Raw genomic sequence first — 18,717 nt, forward strand, 5'->3', positions numbered from 1 at the left:
AATTCAGTATTTTTTGGGGCTCAAGGAGGAGCGCTTCAGGTGGGTAGATGCCTCATTGCCCTCTATTGGCCAGCCGCCACTGCTAATAGGTCAATGACGGTATTCTTAACAACTGGCCAGTCAGCAATATTCCCCGTGATTGTGTAGCCGGCTGAACCAGACTGAGAGATAAATTCAGGAAACCTACAGGTGTTTTGAGTTTATTGCCTGATTAAAGTCCAACATCATGAGTCTACAGTATTGAACCAATTCACAATATTCAATATTTTCCAAGATGCTAAATTTGGGATTTTCATTAGCCGTAATGGTCCAAATATCAAAGAAATCTAGGTTTGATGTTATATGAATCCATCATTCATATAATTCACTTTAAAATTAAATTAAACTACTTTAATTGATGATTAACTTAAGATACACCCATTAAGCATATATTGACATATATAGTCCACAAGGTCTGTGTGCAGCATATTATATGGGGCCAAAAAAATATTTTGGATTTGTTTGATTGAATCCCTGATCATTTTTTGTGAATCTTTTAGTTTAACAAAATGTAGGAAATGGTGCCGCATTTCTTAGATATATAAGTAAATAAAACAGATACGTCATAGATTTTTATTAATGTTTTTATTCCAAACATAAACCATATTAAATAAATATTTGTCACTTTAGTTATGAATAAACACACACACACAGACATTCTTAATCTTGAAATTCACACAATTAATTAAAAGTGCAAGCAAGACCAAAAGTTTTCAATCAAATTTCTATTTAGTGAAACAAAAAAATAACTGAAAGTCATAAAGTAATCCAAAACTGGCTGGACAGGAAATATAAAAAATAATTTCATCTGTGGATGCAGTAATGCTATTTTTGGTAACAGAATAAACCATCACTTGTATACTGTAAAAATACACTATATCTATGTTGCACAACATAGCTGCTAGATGGAGGTATAGGGCGACGGATTTAAGGTGTTTATTTTATTTGAATAAGAAAATTACTCAATACCACAAAGATCAAATAAAAATGAAAATACAGAATATAGTACTTCTTCATTTTTATTATTTCAGAATATTCTTCATATTTCAGGTGGGAAAGAAATCTCAATGCCCAACTAGAATACTAGAAAGACATTTCAAATGTGCATCAACCTGCTGATGTCTTAAAGCAGTTTATAAAGATGACAAAGCAGACCACACAAAAGGACCCACGGGTTTCCAAGCTATAGTCACACTTTTCTTATTACACTTCAAAATTCACAGTTATCTAAACGTTGGCCATCAAAATAAGATTATTATTATTATTATAATTATTTTGAAAACCTAAATCAAACTGAACTGAAAGTTAAAACACAGCACAAACCCTCATCGATAATAGATGGACAAATCTATGACTACAGATTGACGTAGTCCATTATGTACTAAGAAAAATACATAATGGACTTTTGAACACATTGGATTTTTGTATATTATTTGATGTTTTCAGGCACAGTGGGCAGCGGTGATTATACTTCATTTCAATATACATATAATATTTTCACCATTCATTCAAAGCATGTAAATTGCACTTACTTTACCGGGGATAAACTCACAATGAACACAGATACTTCACGAAGGTTGGGAAAGTTTCCAGTGTATAGTCAGCAACAATTAAATGCTGCGTTGGTACAAAGCGCAGAATTAAACTGGCACCTCCTAAGTGAAGTGATAATAACTGTCAATAAAATCAATAACCATGTTTTATGTTTGAGTTATGAAACCTGCTGTTTTTATTCCTGTCGTCCATCTTTATTTAACATTAAGATTAAAGTGCCAAAGAGCTATATCAAACTGTTAAATATGCATAAAACAGTAGTTACATTCTAAATATAGAACATGTTGTTATACATAGTAAATATTCAGTCAACAAAACTCATTTGATAGAATACAAATGATATTTTAAGGTGCAGTTGAGAGGCAGGGCACTATGAGCTATTTACTCGATTTCTCCACTTGCTTGCTACTCTCTGGTTTCACCTGCAGCTTGTAGTCTTCCAAAATGGTCTTGGCTGTCTGCTTTCCAGTCCTTTTCACCACAGCTTTGATTCCCAGGTTGTCAACATTGAAGGCAGTGAGGCCGACATTAATGGCAGAATTGACAGCATGGTCTGTGGCTTGTCCTGCTGCCGCCCCGTACCTTCATCAGAAGTCAGATTGGGTGAGAGGTCAGCGCAAGAGGCAACAAACACAAGAATTTGGGGAGAACAAATTATATGCCGTGCAAGGATAGCAAAGATGCCATGCAGTGTGTCAATTGTTAGTGTGCAGATCCAGTTAAAAACCTGTCAAATCAAGTAGTTCCCTTGAAAGACTAAACAATAATCAGAGCATTAATATATTGTCAAACGACTACTTGCTCTAGTGGCGCGCTGCTGGTCTGCTCTTTCGCGGATATTTAGATTGCAGCTTATATCAACTTTACAACCGGTAGTATAAAAGGTAAACAATGTTAGCTCTCCAAGCATTGTGTCCATGTTTGGTGCTGCGTGGAGGCAATAAAAATGCTCTGCATTTTCCATTGAGCAGCTTTCAAGGGAAAAAAGTGAATGACAAAGTGTTAAATACCAACCCATAACATTCAACATGATTATCAGCCAACCCTATTCAAAATCAATAATCAGCTATACTGTGTTGATACTTTGCTCATTATTGGACAACCAACGCATATAATTTTAGAGAATTTTACAATCGGGCGGGACAGAAAAATTACTAATTGGGAAATTTCCAAGAGAAAAAGGGGAGGATTTAGTGGGAAACCGCACCATAGTGTGAATTGCTCCAACGGAAATGGAAATCATTCCGAAAAACATGATGGTTATAATTGTGAAAAGGTTAATAGCAGTGTAAAATTGGGGAAAAATGACTTATTTTGTATTAGGTGTGTCACGGATGTTTTGTAGTCCCCTAAATCTGAAAAGTAAATTGAAAAGAAAAACAAGTGACTGCTGGATTTGTTCTGCATGTCTCTGAGGTCGTTTGCAATACATAAATCAAAAACTAGTCCAGTAATAAGCGGTGAGGAAATAATGTGCAGTGCGTTGCATAAAATGACAGTGAGAAACAAGTAATCAAACAGAAAGGGAAGACCTACTTATGTTTTACTGTGGTGACGGTCTCTGACGCTACACTCGCAGTAATGTCCTTTGCGGCTACTTCCAAACCCGTCCACATGGTCGCAAATCCTGAGCAAATACACAAAACACACAGCTCATTCAAGTACTCTTCTAGTGAAGCTTTCTCCGACGGAATATCCAGTAAAGCATTAAGTAGTCTACCTTGCACTCCACTGGCGGCCACCACCATCGCTCCATCTATGTTGGAGCGGCCGTCCTTGTCTTTCTTCATAGACTCCGGGATCAGCTTGCCGCCGTGTTTTTTCACGTGCGGAGCCAACTCTCGGCCCACACAGCCGGCGACCATGCACACCCCGTCCACTGCGGTGACACAGCATTACTTAATTAGAGGTCCGCTGCCAAAACGACCATTCAGGCGGGGGTGGTGGGGGGGGGGGGGGGGGAAACATGCTGACTGGGCACGACGTAGTCACCTAGAAACTGGCTGACTTTTACAGCTCCTCCCGTCGCCTGCTTGGCCACGTGGAGGCCTTTGGTGACTGTGGGGTTGATGTGGGTGGGTCGGTCCTCCGGGGTGATGTGTTCTCGGAGTTTAGAGGCCCCTTTGTGAATGGCTATGCCCGTGAACTCGGCTCCTTTCACCAGGCCCCAGCTTAGCCATGACGCACCTGAGGACACAATAGGATCACACAAGGTTAATCTTCACGAATAAAAGCTGTACTGAGGTTTCGGTGGAGGACAAAGTTTCACCTCACCTGTCAAAATCCCATTTGACACCTTTTCACTCCACTCAGGGAGCGCTTTCTCCTCCTCCTCCTCCTCCTCCTCAGTCACTGCCGCTGCAGTCTCCTCCGGCACAACGATGGACACCTTCTGACTGAGATTGATGGTGTCTGCAGCTTCATCTGGAGGCTGATCATAGAAACACATTGTTTAGCTGCTGTAAAATAAAGACACACAATAAGCCGCTGTATGATGAAGACAGATAATGCTGAAAATAAGAATGGCATGTCAGTCAAAAACGTATCCGATACATTGTGCAGCCTGCACACATCTCCGTTAATATGCATGTTTCCAAGTGTCTTTCCCCCCATTTGCACAACACGTCCTCTCATTACTTGGTGCCTCTTGTAACAATGCGCTAAATGTTTGCTGCAAAGAGTTTGTCAAAAGGGTCTCTGTTCTGCCTGAAAACAGAATCCCTTTGTGCTGAAAAACCTCAAATCTTCAACACGATCCAAAAATATCAACACAAATAAGCGTACTTGCTGATAGGGAATTAGGTCCATGAGAGAAGATAAGTAGCCTGATTGTACGCATCAAAAATGACCTTGTTTACCACCGATCCAAGCCCCCTTCATGGTGGCTGAACGGGCACGGTCTTTCTGCAGAATCTCTGAGGCGGTTGAAACGGCTGCAGATAAGAGCATTATGACTGATTAATTCCTGTCACCTGTCTGAAATCCTCACAATGCTGAGACAGGGGCAACTGGAAGAAGTGTGCCAGGTCAGAAGGAAGACGCAGCAAAAGTTTTGTGAGACTAAAAATAATGAAAACGTTAGATATTGTCTGTCTGTCTGGAGCCTCAACGTGTCGCGTAAGCAGAAACTACAACCTTTCCTTGGGAGGAATAGAGTCAACATCTGCAGTGTTTGGAATGATTACATAATTTGTTCGTTATGATTTGAGGGGAGTGGAGGTCGTTACAGGACCGTCAACAGCAATGAAAATGACATGGCTAACTGACAGTAGCACTATTGTGGTGCACTTGCGTCTAAACTTTCATTTGGATTTCCACACAGCTTAAGGTTAAGCCTCCTGGTAATACGTTAACAACTAATTAGACCCATGAGTGAGATTTCTGCTTTTCAATACTTGCATAAACTTAGGCTGCAGATGACCAGCGATGTTGTTTATTCAAAAACACTGCCCCAATATGTATTCCAAAGAACGATGTCTTGTGGTTGCTCAGACCTGAACTCGGAGATCCGTATTCTGGGAGAGAAGCTCCTGGAACAGCTGTCGGTCTGCAGCAGGCAGCTCGGAGGACAACACCACCCCCACGTAATAGCCCGGAGTTGGCGCCATCATGTCCGGAAACATGAACACACCGGTGTTACACAGCAACACTGGCGAGTCCATGGCCATGAGAGGGTACAGCCAGTCACACACCTGCAAGCAGGCAAAAGAAATAGGTAAGAAAAAGTAAAAGAGCACAACAGCTTTACAATGTGACGATGAATAACACAACGGGGTGTGCAAGCACACCATCTTCTATTTATTTGTAAACCATGAAAGTGACATGAGTGGTTTTATAACATCAAATGCATTAGGGCCAGAGAGCTCTGTAAAGAGATCAAGCTTAAACACAAGTTTCCCCAATATAACCTTGTGATGACAAGCCTTACAATTGGAAAGGAGATTCTAATGTGCAACGCAGTGAACTGTCTGAACGAAGACACAGTCCCCCTTTGACTGCTGCATGTCTAACTGGATTATAAAGGAGTAACAGTGTAAGCGGGGTTTAGATAATTACTTGCACTCATGTGAATCACTGAAGTCCCTCACTGGCAATAGCACCTAGGAAATCCGCCCCCCCCCCCCACCCACCAAGAGTCAACGTGCAGTCTTGTGATCCACTGGGGTCAGTGGATTGATTTTAAAAACAGCAAGACAAACATTATACAGAAAATGCCTCAAAACAAGAGGAGTTGGATAGATAAATGTTGATTTAGTCTTTAATAACAGTTCTGGTTGGTCATGAGCTAGGAACCATCTGTGTCCAGTGTTAAAAACAGTAATACTCTTGATTTGGGAATTACCAGGTGGATGACATCATATCCTATCCTATCATTAACCTATTGGGCTTAGGGTGCAGTAAACAACACTCACATGATCACGTCTATCGGGCAGGGAAAGGAGATCATTAACTGGCCTATTACCTCCTGATGATCACAGTCCAACATCTTACAAATTAAAGGTTAAAGGGCAAAGAAGACAAGGGACACAGCTGGCATCAGATGGGCACAATTGTTGCACATTTAGTCCTTTCAGGCCTAATCCCAGCAACCGTTTTTTTGTGTTGGCTAAATCAATCAGAGGGAAAATACATCTTTTCTCCCACCTGCAAAAATGCTGGCGGTCGGTTGGGCATCCTGTCGTCATGGTCCCCAGTGAACTTGACCAGCCGCAGGTAGCCCGGGTACGATGGGGCGCTCACTTGCCCTTCGGGCGTCACAAAGAATATCTGCACACCATGAGGGATATACACCAGCTCCTCTCCGTCTTCACCCAGGCTCTGGAGGGACGGGGTGGAGTTAGATGTGCGGCTGTAGTACTCATCACCAACCAGGGACATTTCCCCTGCGTCCGTTCCATAGGAGACGGACAGGTGGCCGTCGGCCGCCTGAGGGGAATAAGCCGGGGGCTGCTCGGCTGAAACAACGGGCTGTCTGCTCGGGGAGAGGGGCAGACCCTCGCTGCTGCACGCGGCCTTGCCTCCTACAGCGCCTGCTTCCTGGCCTTTAGCCGAAAGCGCGTTTGGCGGAGCCGGCCTCTCTGGCTTACTTTGGCCGGGAAGTTTTGGGTACAGAGGTTTTTCGGCACCGGGGTCGGACACGCTGCTATAGCTGAGTGCAGCGGCAGATTCAAGGTCAGAGCTGGTCTCGATTATGGCCAGCCGAGTGGTGATGTTGTTCAGCGTCTCCTGCATCTTCCTCTGCATCTGTCTGGCCGATTCCCAGGAGCTGCCAACACACTCCTCTCCCCGAGAAGGCACACTAATGCCCCGGAGAAGGTGCTGTCGCCCTCGCTTGTACAGCTCCAGGGCCTGTGGCTTGTCTCCAGCTTCATCCACGGTGAGTCCTGTGTTGATGCACTCGAAGGCCCGCTCATAGGCGTCTCTGATAACTTCAAGTCTGGCACTGTCGAATGCATCTTGTTTGGCTTTCTCCATTCCCTTTGAAATAAGACTCACAATTAGCTTTATTTACAACGTGTATATCCCTCCAAACACCTCACATCAACGGTGAGGGAGGGGATTGTCACACGAACGTTAGCATTAAACACACTTCATAATAGTTCCATGAGGCTGAATGCTACTCTCACGTGACTTATATTTCAAGGGTTACTGCAAGTATGAGGATCAACATATCAGGCCACTCGTGGGGTGTCACACGTGTGACTGTGTGTCTGGCTGGTGATTAGCAATAATACTTAATAGCCTCGTAACGTGCATCGGTCCACCTGTTAACAGTAGCTAGTCGGCTAGAACAGGCGAACTTTAATGATGATGATACAACCGAACTGACGTTGACGTTACAGCCAACGTCTGTGACGTACGAACATCAAAATAACACGGCCAAGTCAGTTATATCCGTTAAAAGTATTAACGTTAGTTACTTTGCCCTCGTCACGCCAGACCCACCTTTACCCCAGTGAGCGGGAAAACCAGAGAGTAATCTTATTCAGCCGGTTAGCTTTAGCTATGTCGTAGCTAACGTTACGAGTCAAAAACGATGGTAAAAAGGACGCGTCTGGCTATCAAACAACAGCGTTAACTTGAGCAGCGGTGTTCCTTAAAAAAGTTGTTGACGACTTACCAATATAGAGTAGTGAAGTGACACACTGCTCTCCACAGTATTGACCCGTAAAAGTATCGTGACAGGATGTTTCGCCTCAACACGGCAAATTGAAAAAAAAGCCTCGAGCTTGATCTTTCTGTTTTATTTTGAATGCACTTGCCGGAAGTGTTATGATTGCTGCGCTGCTGGGTTAGAATTACTGGATTATACTGCCACCGAGCGGCCATAAGGAAGAACTGCAGCTATTGGAATTAGTCAAGTCACCCTGAAAGATTCAGAACTAGATATTGTAGCTTACAAACATTTTTAAAAAATCTTACTAGGGGAATGTTAAAAATAAACAGATTAAGCAAAAAAATGGATAGAATGATTAAAAAAAGGCAGCAATATCAAACTTTTTTCCATACAATTTGCTTTTAACAGAATGGAGGAACTCAATATTAATAATACACATCATATTTTATTAGTTGTAAACTCATGGAGGTAGGTGACGGAATGATCACATAAACTATGGAGGATAAGACATGATAATAAAGCGCAATAGAAATAAATAATAAGCCAAATACGATTACTTTGACTAACATGTTGCAGTTTGTCCACGTGGCCGCTGGAGGGCAGTAAGCATAAAGGAGTGATGCAGGAATAGTGCTGTGCGTACAAGAGCATTTTCCCCCTTTCATTGGGTAAAGTGATAAACTACATATAATATGAAAGGAATCAAGCATACTTAAACATGAATTAAACTGTTTCTTCTTTAAAAAATATATTGACCAAAATGAACACAGAGAAAGGAAACAAACCAGTTATATCAGTTATAAACCTTTTTGCTAAAATTTTAAAATCTTTTAGACCTCTTTTTTTCAGGAGGTTTCCACTTTCACACCAACGCAACATGTAACATTGTGTTTGCTAACAAAAAATTAACAAAAGTAAAAAATTACCTTTTTTTTGTGACATTACAAAACCAAAGTTCCGCAAGTAAATAATGTTTGCCAAGTTGACTGTTTACTTTTCTATGAAAATAAATATACTGACTTCCATGGTTGGTCAATAGCTGATAAAGTAATCAGTTAACAGATTCCTAATCAGTTAAAGAAAAACTAAACTACAGATGTCAATACATGTAAATTAGCTTAAGTATATCTAAAGAAAAATGTGTTGCCTCTGCATTGTTAAGATATTTCTTAATGAGCCCCACGTATGCTTAGATATACACACATGTGCAAATAGACCAACTTCTTTTTGATTGACTGATTACATTCTGCAGAGGGAGCCAAATCTTAACTTAGATGGAAATAAAGGAAAACTGTGTGGATATTAAACAACTCTGGGTTCATGCTCATCAAGTATTTTGTCAGACCATGGGAATGATTAGGCCTACAGCTTGGCATAATGCGCCACTAACTACACTTAATCACCAGCATATGGGCCTTAAACAGAGAGGGCTAGGGCCATTACAAGTCAAACAAACATACATCTACAAAGCAGTCCCTTTTCACAGTTTTTCACGAGCACATCTTGTTATCTTGGCTGCCACCACTCTGCGTTGAGTTCACATAGTCGCTGTCAGCCTGAAGGCATGTGATAAACATCGGTCTTCTCACCAGATTGACATATTGCAAGCATTCATCGTGTACAGATGCTGCAGCAGAGAAACCAGACGGGACACGTTCGTGATCCACGATGAGGTAATACAACTGTGCTCTAGTTCATGTGCATGTGTCATTCAACTATTTCATACCCAATAATTTCTTTGGTTGCCTTCACAGACAACGCTTGATATTATCTACGGTATCTAAGCTCCTAAAATGTTGGTGCTCATTAATTTTTTGAATTGTGCATTCTGTCAACTTTTAAGGTGAAAGTAAGTAAATGCAAGTGGTTGATGAGATTGAACTCATTGAACAGTATGGGACAGTTCTGTATATTCTATGTTCCCTATGTTCTTACATGTTTTCTGTACTCGGTTATGTGGCTGTTTTATAGTTAATTATGCATTAGAGATTGCTTGCTGGGCCAGGATAGTCTTGCATACTTTCATGTTGTTGCCAATTTCTCTGGCTGGACGTCTCTTAGGAAGTTGTGAATTCACTATGTTTCCTAGTGAGCTAAAAAACAACAACAAATGTGTGTAAAAGGAAAAGGGCTGCAGATAGTCTCGAATTCTGTCTTGCATCCATGTTAATGAGCAGCATATGTGCCCTTCGTGGTGTTGCAAAGCTGGTTTCTTTTAGATACATAGAAGCAAAGCTGGGGTTCAGTCCCAGCACTAATGTTTCAAATAGACAAATAATAAACTATAACGACGTGGTTTAATTTCTAACAGCGTTTTTAAGAAACCACAGATCATAATAGCTGCACAGTAGATACTATGTACTATTGATGATCTTCTCATTGTTATTTTTCTTCATCAACAATGGCCTCATACAGAAAAGCCGCCATTAAGATTTTATGTAATCCGAAAACAGCCTGTCAGCATTTCTTGTGCCAACGAGCGGCGTTGATTGTTTCATAACTCACTGAAAGGAGTTGTTATATTCAAATGACACCCACGTACTGGTTGGTAAAAGAATATTCAGAGAAATATAATTCTAAAATGATTATTGATTAAACAAATACTTAGCTAGATAAGAAAATTTAAATTCACCAAGCTTTTCACCTCTATGTAGTTACCCGAATGGCACGTACATAGAGAATAAATCAAACCACTATTAATGTTTATCACTGAAGGCAGATGAAACTGGATATGAGCTTTTAAAGAAAGCGCTACCGTTCAAAGGCTGCTGTGTGTCCTTTACAATACTACAACACGCTTTTATTTGGTCATTTTTACATCGTTGAAAATCAAAACAAAATCCAACAATTTCTCCCTTTGTCTGATATTGTATTTTCTTGGTCTGCTGGTCTTCAGTTTAATCACTGTGTATACTGCAACAGTTACATTTTTAAAGTATTAGACACATTTATTTTCTCTGTGCCAGATTTTATTTTTACAGGTCTGGATACAATCCTGAAAATTCTTCATTGCTGTCTTAGTGGTTCTATACTCCACTTTTATTTCCTCGGTGTAGATCAGAAGAAGAGCTGAAAGAGTTATGGGTCCAAACAGCTGCAAAAACACAGCGTGGCATGACGTATAACACAGTTCCTAGTGCAAATAGAGCATCACACATCTGTGTGTGTGTGTAATTTATAGCATGGATTAACAATTAATGTGAAATTAAACTTTGTATTAAACACCTGCTTCGCTCTACTCTTTGCACCAAGTGTGGCGGTCTTGTTTATTTCGTCTTCTTCACAGCTTTTCGGTCACTCTATAAATGAGCTATCAACATAACAAGGAAACTGTGTCACTGTATTGCCACGTGAAGTTAATTATTGAGCCACAGCAAAATGATCACATCTACACAAGATGAAATCAATAAAGAACAACAAATGCTGGCACCAAACAAAAGTATCAACAAATGATGATAAAATAGCTGCTGTAACTGTTTCATTCTGGATCTGTCCTCTGGGTGAAGGGATTTATTAAAGAGAAAGCTTTATAAGCTATAACTATACCGCAACTAAAGACAGCATGAGATGGGAAGTATGCAACCAGGACAGAGGGGAAAAACATACAAATCAAGCTGTGGCTTGTGTCAAAACTCGGTTTGTCTCATGAAATCAACAGCTGCGTCCTCAGATTTTTTTTTCAATTTGAGATGGAATTGCATGACTCTTGACTTGCGCACACCTAATAAAAAAAATAATGAATGCATGCATGCAGTTCCCAATGGACATCAGGACTTCAAGTCCCAGTTTCCCCACAACTGTCCGCTGAGGTTCATCATTTTGTAAGTTATTGTCCCCACAGTCTGTAGAATGTTTGCTGGTTAAAAAACTCGCCTCCAGGCTCCAAATATGTGCTCTGGTTTTTAAAGAAAGTGTCATCTGTCAGCAAGTTCACAACCACTGTTCAACTGAATCCTGTTTCAAACAATATTCCAGTAGTTGTTTGATAACTTTTCGTACGTTTAAGTGAAGAAAACCGTAAGAAATGATTCCTTCTTTGTGTCATTGAGGCTTGAAGTGATTCTCAGACTGACAGAGGTCAGCTCTGATGTGTGGTCTTATTTTTAACTCACTCTCAGCCTAAAAGGTTTGATAAGAAATGTGAAAACACACATCAATCACAGGCAATGACATATCATATCAATGGTGGAAAGGTTTCATTTAATGTAAATATGCTCATCCTATCCTATTTTAGTTCATCATTTTTTGTGTTCATTGCTCTCAGTTGAGGTCCTCGTGGTAAATTATATTAAAAAAAACTTCTTATTTTGTAATGGTGGATGAAAATATTTTGGATTGAGTCACTGTCCCTGTTAGACCTTTGTATGTCCTGTTATTAATGGGCAGAGGGATTCTGTTCCTTTTTGAATCCAAGAAGCTGCAGTCTTGAGCTATCACTCCCGAGGTTAACCAAGGCTCGCTAGATGGAAAAACAGCCTGTTCTCTGAGCAACTGCTGTGTCTGAATAAAGTACTAAATATAGAGCAGGGTACAAGCGATTGAAAACGGTCTCATAATTTTGAGATAAACCTCTGAGTGCTTGCTCAAAAATAAAGTTTCTTCTATAAAAGTTATTAGTTTTACCAGAGGTTCTACTAAGTCCTTCCAGCAATCTGACAGCACCACACGTGAGCACTTTAACTCATAGATAAGGGACCTAAAAATGATAAGTTTCCTTTTAACTTTAACTTTTACAGGTTGTTGTGCCTGGATACAGTTTATGTTCAAGCAATGGCAGTTTGAACTGTGGGGATGTGAAATACTCTGGTGCTAAAGCAGAAGTTTACATATAATTGTACCAGAATTATATATTGATAAGATGTTTAAGTGCACTTTCACTTACCAGTGAATCATTTATCTTCCTCCCCCTAATGGTTATAGTAATGTGCCTAATTGCATACTTTCTTATTTGAGCTAGAACTGAACTTTGCTTGATGAACCACATCTCCATTTGAAAACTTGACCTTAGGTAATTCCCAATTATCTTTATCTGAGTGAGGTTCTGTCTTTCTCAGACCGTGTTTGATAGTCATGGCTGAGCTTCCAATGTCCATGAACCTGAATCAGGTCAAATTTAGCTTGCCATGTTTGTCTGTTGGATGTATGTGGACAAGTCACTGGCCACACTTGACAAAGTACATGAGAAATGATAATAGAAAAGCCAGGAATGGACGACCGTCAAACACATGCAAACATCGTTGGTGCATTCTCCCAAGATAATATCAAAATATCATTTGCAGGGAAGAGGAAGGCCAAGCATGTTGGATCGATCACCAAGACAGCCAACAATAGTCTAAGAGGAATATACTAAGATTGTTGCTTGTATTACATTGTTTTAATCATGAAACAAACTTCATTTAGATGTAAAGATATAATTATAATAAATCATATAATTCTTTATGATTCAGAATAAAGTAAAATGTGAAAAACATTGATTGAAATAAAAGATGTCACTCAGTCCCTGAGAGAGAGAAAAGATACCGTCATCATCATCATCATCATCACAACTGACAAGTTTTGTAATGTGCAAAATGTTATTCAACATGATTGCCAGAATGCAGCATGATGCAGTGCAGGGATTTATTTTCATTAAGTTCAAACAACATCCAAAAAAGAACATTGTGCCGCATTTATAGCCACCAACACAAACTTTGAGGCTTTTAAATTGTTTTGACTGTTTCCTGTTTATCTTGTTAATATAAAGAATAGTATAATGCATGTATTTACTCAACTAGCATAACCCCAAATTAAGTTTTGAGGCCAACACAAATCTTGCTGCGTAGTAAAGTTCCCCCTTGTCTCAACACGTCATGAATTATAACACTCTTGGCTACACTTGCAACAGTGGAAAATGGAGATGTGTTCAACATGCCAGCACAAAGAGAGGAATTCATCAGCTGCGTGTAGGTGTGGCTCCGCTACATTGTCTTGTCTCAAACCTTTTCAGCGTTAGAACAACTTAACACAATATGACCTTTAGCACTTCTATCTCCTTATCTCTTTAAATTTCTCTGAAACCCTGCCCAAAAGCATGACATTTCCTTTGTGCATTGTTGCATCAAACGTCCTCACTTTTGATTTTTACTGTGTCCAAAGACATATGTTCAGTCAGTCGAGTTTAAAGCTAGAAGGCCGTTTTTAACTCGATCTGCCGAAGGGGGAAATTTCTTTATGTTCACATTAAATCTGAGTTTATGGCCTGTACATACCAGCAGGATTATGTTTGCCAACTTATCCAAGTCCAACATGCATCTTTCAGAAGTGTGCCGTGCAAACCCAAGGTGCCCTAAAAGCATACAAGCTGAATAAAGTGTCCAGTGAAGTAGCTTAGACATCTTTATGGACTTCAGCATTGCATCACATGGAAAATTCAAAATAGATTGTGCACATTTTGTACAAATGTTCCAGCCATTGAGTGTAAACAATTTCTTTGAAGACGCTTTCTTAAACCAAACATCTGTGGGTTTGAATCATGCTTTAAAACATCTGTGAGCATGGCTGCGGTCCTCGAGGATAATGAGGTTGGTGTAAGCATAGTCTTAACAAAACCCAATCAAGAAACCTCTCTATTAAGTTCTTCCATGTGTGTTGAATTACAGTAAATAATGTAGTTACCTAGCAAGATAATTGTTTTGTTCACATCTATGTGTGAGTCAGTGAAGTTTGTCCCCCTGCAGTGAGAAGGAGACACTGAGCAGAGTCTCAGACCGTCACACTACCACTGGCTGGGCAGAAGGAGGAAACGGCAGATTGGAAATCTAAACCACAGGGAAAAGGGAATCCCGTCTACGTGGCTCCTAACTCCCACAAGCTGTTGGGGGAGGGGAAAGTGAGTGTTGTTGGCCACCGGCTAACTGATCTTGAAGGAAAAGAGTGAAATATGGCGTTCTTGTTCGTCCAACCAACAGCAAATAAAAAAGAAGTCTTATATGTAGCCTGAACAGAGGTTAAACTGTCATTAAATCCCAAGCAGTGGAGAGTTTCAACATCATTCCCGGAGGTACAGTCATTTAGTTCACTCTAAGCATGTTTACTCAAACATTAATTTAAATGCATTTTAACTTAAAAGATAAAAAACAAAATAATGTAACTTCAGTCAAAGTTGATGTCAAAACAGGCTCTGGCTTTTATAAAGTTGGAAAACAGATTGTAGAAAAAAAGGTAAAAAAAATCATATACATATTCTACCGTTTAAGCTCCAGGAATGCATTGTAATACAATTCCCTCCATGCATCTTGAGTTTCACTGCCGAGGCCCCCCCCCCCCCTTCTGGCGTGTGACTCCTCAGACTTTTATGCAGGAGATTTTAGTTTCATATCCTATTATAAACCTGCAGTGAACTTTTACCGTTATCTGGACTATAACCTCCATTATCTTAACCGAGTGTTTACTTTCTTTTCAATGCTGTTTTGTTTTATTTGCTATGACAATATTTTTTTGTACAACGAATATATATATATATATATATATATATATATATATATATATATATATATATCCTTAGTTACTTCCCAAGGTTAAATAATGGTATTAGTTAAAAAGGAAAAAGGTGTGGTAAATGACATTGCGGGTAGGAGTTACATCATTAAGTAGTGTAGTGGGTTACATTTGAAGACTAGACTGCGTGTTCTTCTGTGGCATAATGGAAAATTTGGGATATTTTTTATGAGGGTGAGTTATGAAAAAAAAACACAACGAGTCAAATCTGCACATGCAAATTTGCTATGGTATTTCTACAACCGTGTTGCACTTTCCCCAAAATAGGATTTGTTCTCCATGCTGTAACTTCACCAGTGCTCAATGAAAATATTCAGTGAAAATAAAGTGTTTATTCAATATGTGAGCATGATGCTCCAGAGAAAAGCATCATTTTAATTGTCACGCTAGCCTTAAAAGGTAGAAGTTAGCACATTCTTGTTTGAAGCACTAATATTGCACTAAAAAGTTCTTAATCAGCTGATGAACCTGATACTTGGAAAAAGGACAATGGAATGGACAATGGAAATGAACCTACAAAGGTGCCATATTTCCATTTAATTTAATGGAACTTACGATTAGGTGACATAGAGCATATTCTAATGAGTCTGCTGAGTCCTGAAATGGTTAAAATCCTCATTGTGTCATGCAAGCTGCCCTGCAAGCCCGAGGGCTCAGGATGGGCAAAGACAACTTTAAAGTATTTGGGTTGGCCTAGGTATTGAAAGATGTTGAACCTCATGGTGAAAAGTTTTTAAGAAGAATCCTTTGAACATCGTATCCTCTGGTGTGCTTTCATCACTCAGAAGTTTTCTGCTGTCAGCTGCCAAGTTATAATTCAAAATAAGTCAACAGTTCAGATGCACAGCTGAGTTTAGAATGAAATGCGTTGATGTCAATGAAAATATTTATAATAAAACAGGACTATATACTATATAATAGGACTAAATACACAAACCAATTACATTTGCATTGATATGAACTGAGGCTAGAGGGTTTTCTTTCTTGCTTTCGGTACAACTCATAAACATATAATATCATAAAGTATAATGAAAATACATAAATCATCCAAAACACAATGTGCAGAAAGAAATCACATCATAAAATCTTTTTGTCCATCAGTTTAAACATTTAGTAGTTCAATATCAGGTTAAGTCATGGAGGCCATTCCTATGGTATAAATACATAACTTTAAGTCAGCAGCAGAAAAGAGTCCGGGGAACAGTTTGTTTTGGAAATAAGGTCTTCTGAGTTGTTGCCTCCCTGTTGCAATCATCCTGTGATTTGTTTCAGAATCTATGGTCTTAATCCCCAATGAACAACCAGGGGTTGGTTAAGTTATCATTTATCTATGTATTGTGTCAGATTTATCTATACTGACTTAGGCAGAGGGATGTCTTTGAAAAGAGTAAATCAGGGAATCGTGACAAGACAAGAGAAGGTTAAAAATACCGTTTTTAAACATCTTTAAGAGATCAGTTTTTTATAATACAGTCATCCCGGGGATGAACCTATGATCTTCTTTTCTTGCATTATTTTAACATCCTAAATATTATGTAACATGTTGTTTTATTCATAGCTGGAATCAGTCTGTTTTGGACAGTCGTACGAATAACTGATTACTTTGTTTTCTTTTACAGCTGTATTTCAGCTATTATGAGAAGACACTCAAATGGTCTGGAAGTACATGAATGTAAACCTCTTTAAAATATACACTGAAGGGCAAGGCTTTGTCCCACGTAGCATTAGACTATATGAAGTTCTTGGCAAAAGATTGTATTTAAATAAAGTGATGGTTATTTATTGGGCTTCTTTCTTTTTGCTCTGGCAAAGATCCCTGGTAGTCTCTCTGAGCATAACAGGTCATGTAACTTTTGAATCTGTTTCTTTGTATGACACATACCACAGAGATGGAAAACAAAAGTCGCGGTGCTGTACAAATGTTTATCAACCATCAAAAATGTCAAATGAAATTACCCAGTATGGTAATTGCATGTGATAACAAACCTCATAAGAGTCCTGCAAACATGTTGTTTTGTATTTTTTAGGCTTAGTCAACAAAAACATCTCCGTCCACATGGGCATCGTTTTCCAAATGTTCTCCGTCCACACTAGCAAGCCTGAAAATGAATATCAAGCAACTATTCACGTACGCTGGGCAGGAAGTGCCGTCCTAAACGGGGAGTAGGTTATAACATTTAAAAATATTAAAACGGAAAGATTAATACAACATCCTATGAAATGTTTTACAGTTATGATGTTGTACTATAATTGAAAATTCTCGAATCACACTTTCACTAGAATAAGTTATTAACAAATTAGAGCACAGGTATTGTCCTACAAAGCATGACCTACAGGCCCAAAAGTAGGTTAAAGCAACATACAAGCCCTGCTGAGGAGGGTTTCTGTGGCATAGTAATTACTGAGGGCAGTAATTAATAGTAAAATACTAAATTTCAAATAGCTTTACTGTTTGGGTTTGGGTGGATACGGTTGAACAAAAGGTATTAGGAAATTGCGGCCAAGTTCATTATGATTACACTGTATCGAAAACTCATCCAGGACTCAACCAGCGTGCCAGGAACATGTCAGTTATTTGGAGCCCATGATGCATTCAGATGAAGACTTACATTCACACAGCTGCATTTCACATTGTTGCGCACACTCACTGAGCCAGAGAATTCTCCTGATATGCTTAAAGGTAGGATTGACTTGGGCCAATTAAAAACAGACCACCACCGCTGTTGCTGATAAAACCACTACTCTTGTTACTTTTAAAACCAAGACTTCTATTTTATTGCCTTTGCTTTCAGTAATTTTTTCATATTTTATCGATGCTTTGTGATTCATTTCAGCTCTCAACTTCTCAAAGCATTTTCAGCAGGGAATGTCTTTTATAGTTCAGTCTGGCAGTGGCGCAAGAAGCCTGTAAGCCTTGTGCACAGCACGCTGACTTATCCTGCAATGTTACGGCTTCTTATTGTCCATCTGCTGTATGGATTTTCGTCACACCACTCTTTGGACAGAGTCGACACCACCTGCAAAAACAATCCCTAAAACGTGCAGAAGGACTTTTAGTGGGGTGCTGTTGCTCTGAGATTTTTCTTGTCGTTTTCATGGTGTGTGTTCGGCGAAATGTTCAAACTTATAGTGACATCACCTCTAGAGTGGAGAGGAGAGCTTGAACTTAATTTTAATGCTCTTATTATAATAAAAGTGTCCCTCTTTATATACCATTTTGGGTCAGAACATAATAGGAATATTTTCCTAGTTGCAGAAATGCATCCATGCAATCAAATGCAAATACAAATTCTGTAAGTGAAATGAATGGCAATAAACTGCCAATTGAACACAATGATAACTCTGAAGTCCTACAGTCTGTACAAAATGCAGACATTATAGTTATATTGGACATTCGCTTTAAACTCTCTCTTCTAAACCATAGTCAGCTTTTAAGAAGAATATGAAGTACGTTAGGGATGACTCCATAG

The 18,717-nt window shown here is 39.4% G+C and overlaps 1 protein-coding gene across 3 annotated transcripts; it reads right to left on the reverse strand.

The window, feature by feature from the left end:
* Nucleotides 1-605: 605 nt before the first annotated feature.
* Nucleotides 606-7,842, reverse strand: spartb (spartin b). Of its 3 annotated transcripts, XM_037469494.2 has the most exons (9): nt 7,715-7,842; nt 6,238-7,071; nt 5,088-5,285; nt 3,868-4,024; nt 3,586-3,780; nt 3,314-3,472; nt 3,130-3,220; nt 2,907-2,948; nt 606-2,171 (listed from the first exon to the last, which is right to left on the reverse strand). In XM_037469494.2, exons 2-9 carry the CDS (start codon nt 7,066-7,068, stop codon nt 2,069-2,071), a joined length of 1,776 nt encoding a protein of 591 aa, XP_037325391.2. In that variant the 5' UTR covers nt 7,069-7,071; nt 7,715-7,842; the 3' UTR covers nt 606-2,068. The 3 variants fall into 3 exon arrangements, with proteins under 3 accessions (XP_037325391.2, XP_037325382.2, XP_037325400.2); XM_037469485.2 differs by lacking the exon at nt 2,907-2,948 and having other exon boundaries at nt 606-2,175; XM_037469503.2 differs by having other exon boundaries at nt 2,042-2,948.
* Between the last annotated feature and the right edge of the window lie 10,875 nt (nt 7,843-18,717).

Source organism: Pungitius pungitius, chromosome 3, assembly GCF_949316345.1.
Source record: "Pungitius pungitius chromosome 3, fPunPun2.1, whole genome shotgun sequence".
NCBI classification, from domain to species: domain Eukaryota; kingdom Metazoa; phylum Chordata; class Actinopteri; order Perciformes; family Gasterosteidae; genus Pungitius; species Pungitius pungitius.

What these genes read in the sequence shown, in the direction of transcription:
- spartb (XM_037469485.2), bottom strand. Translation starts at nt 7,068, where the DNA reads ATGGAGAAAGCCAAACAAGATGCATTCGACAGTGCCAGACTTGAAGTT. An exon ending in GACCGCCAGCATTTTTGCAG is followed by an intron (nt 5,286 to 6,237) that starts GTGGGAGAAAAG and finishes GCCTGCTTGCAG; the next exon opens with GTGTGTGACTGGCTGTACCC. An exon ending in GTCACCACAGTAAAACATAA is followed by an intron (nt 2,176 to 3,129) that starts GTAGGTCTTCCC and finishes CTTCTGATGAAG; the next exon opens with GTACGGGGCGGCAGCAGGAC.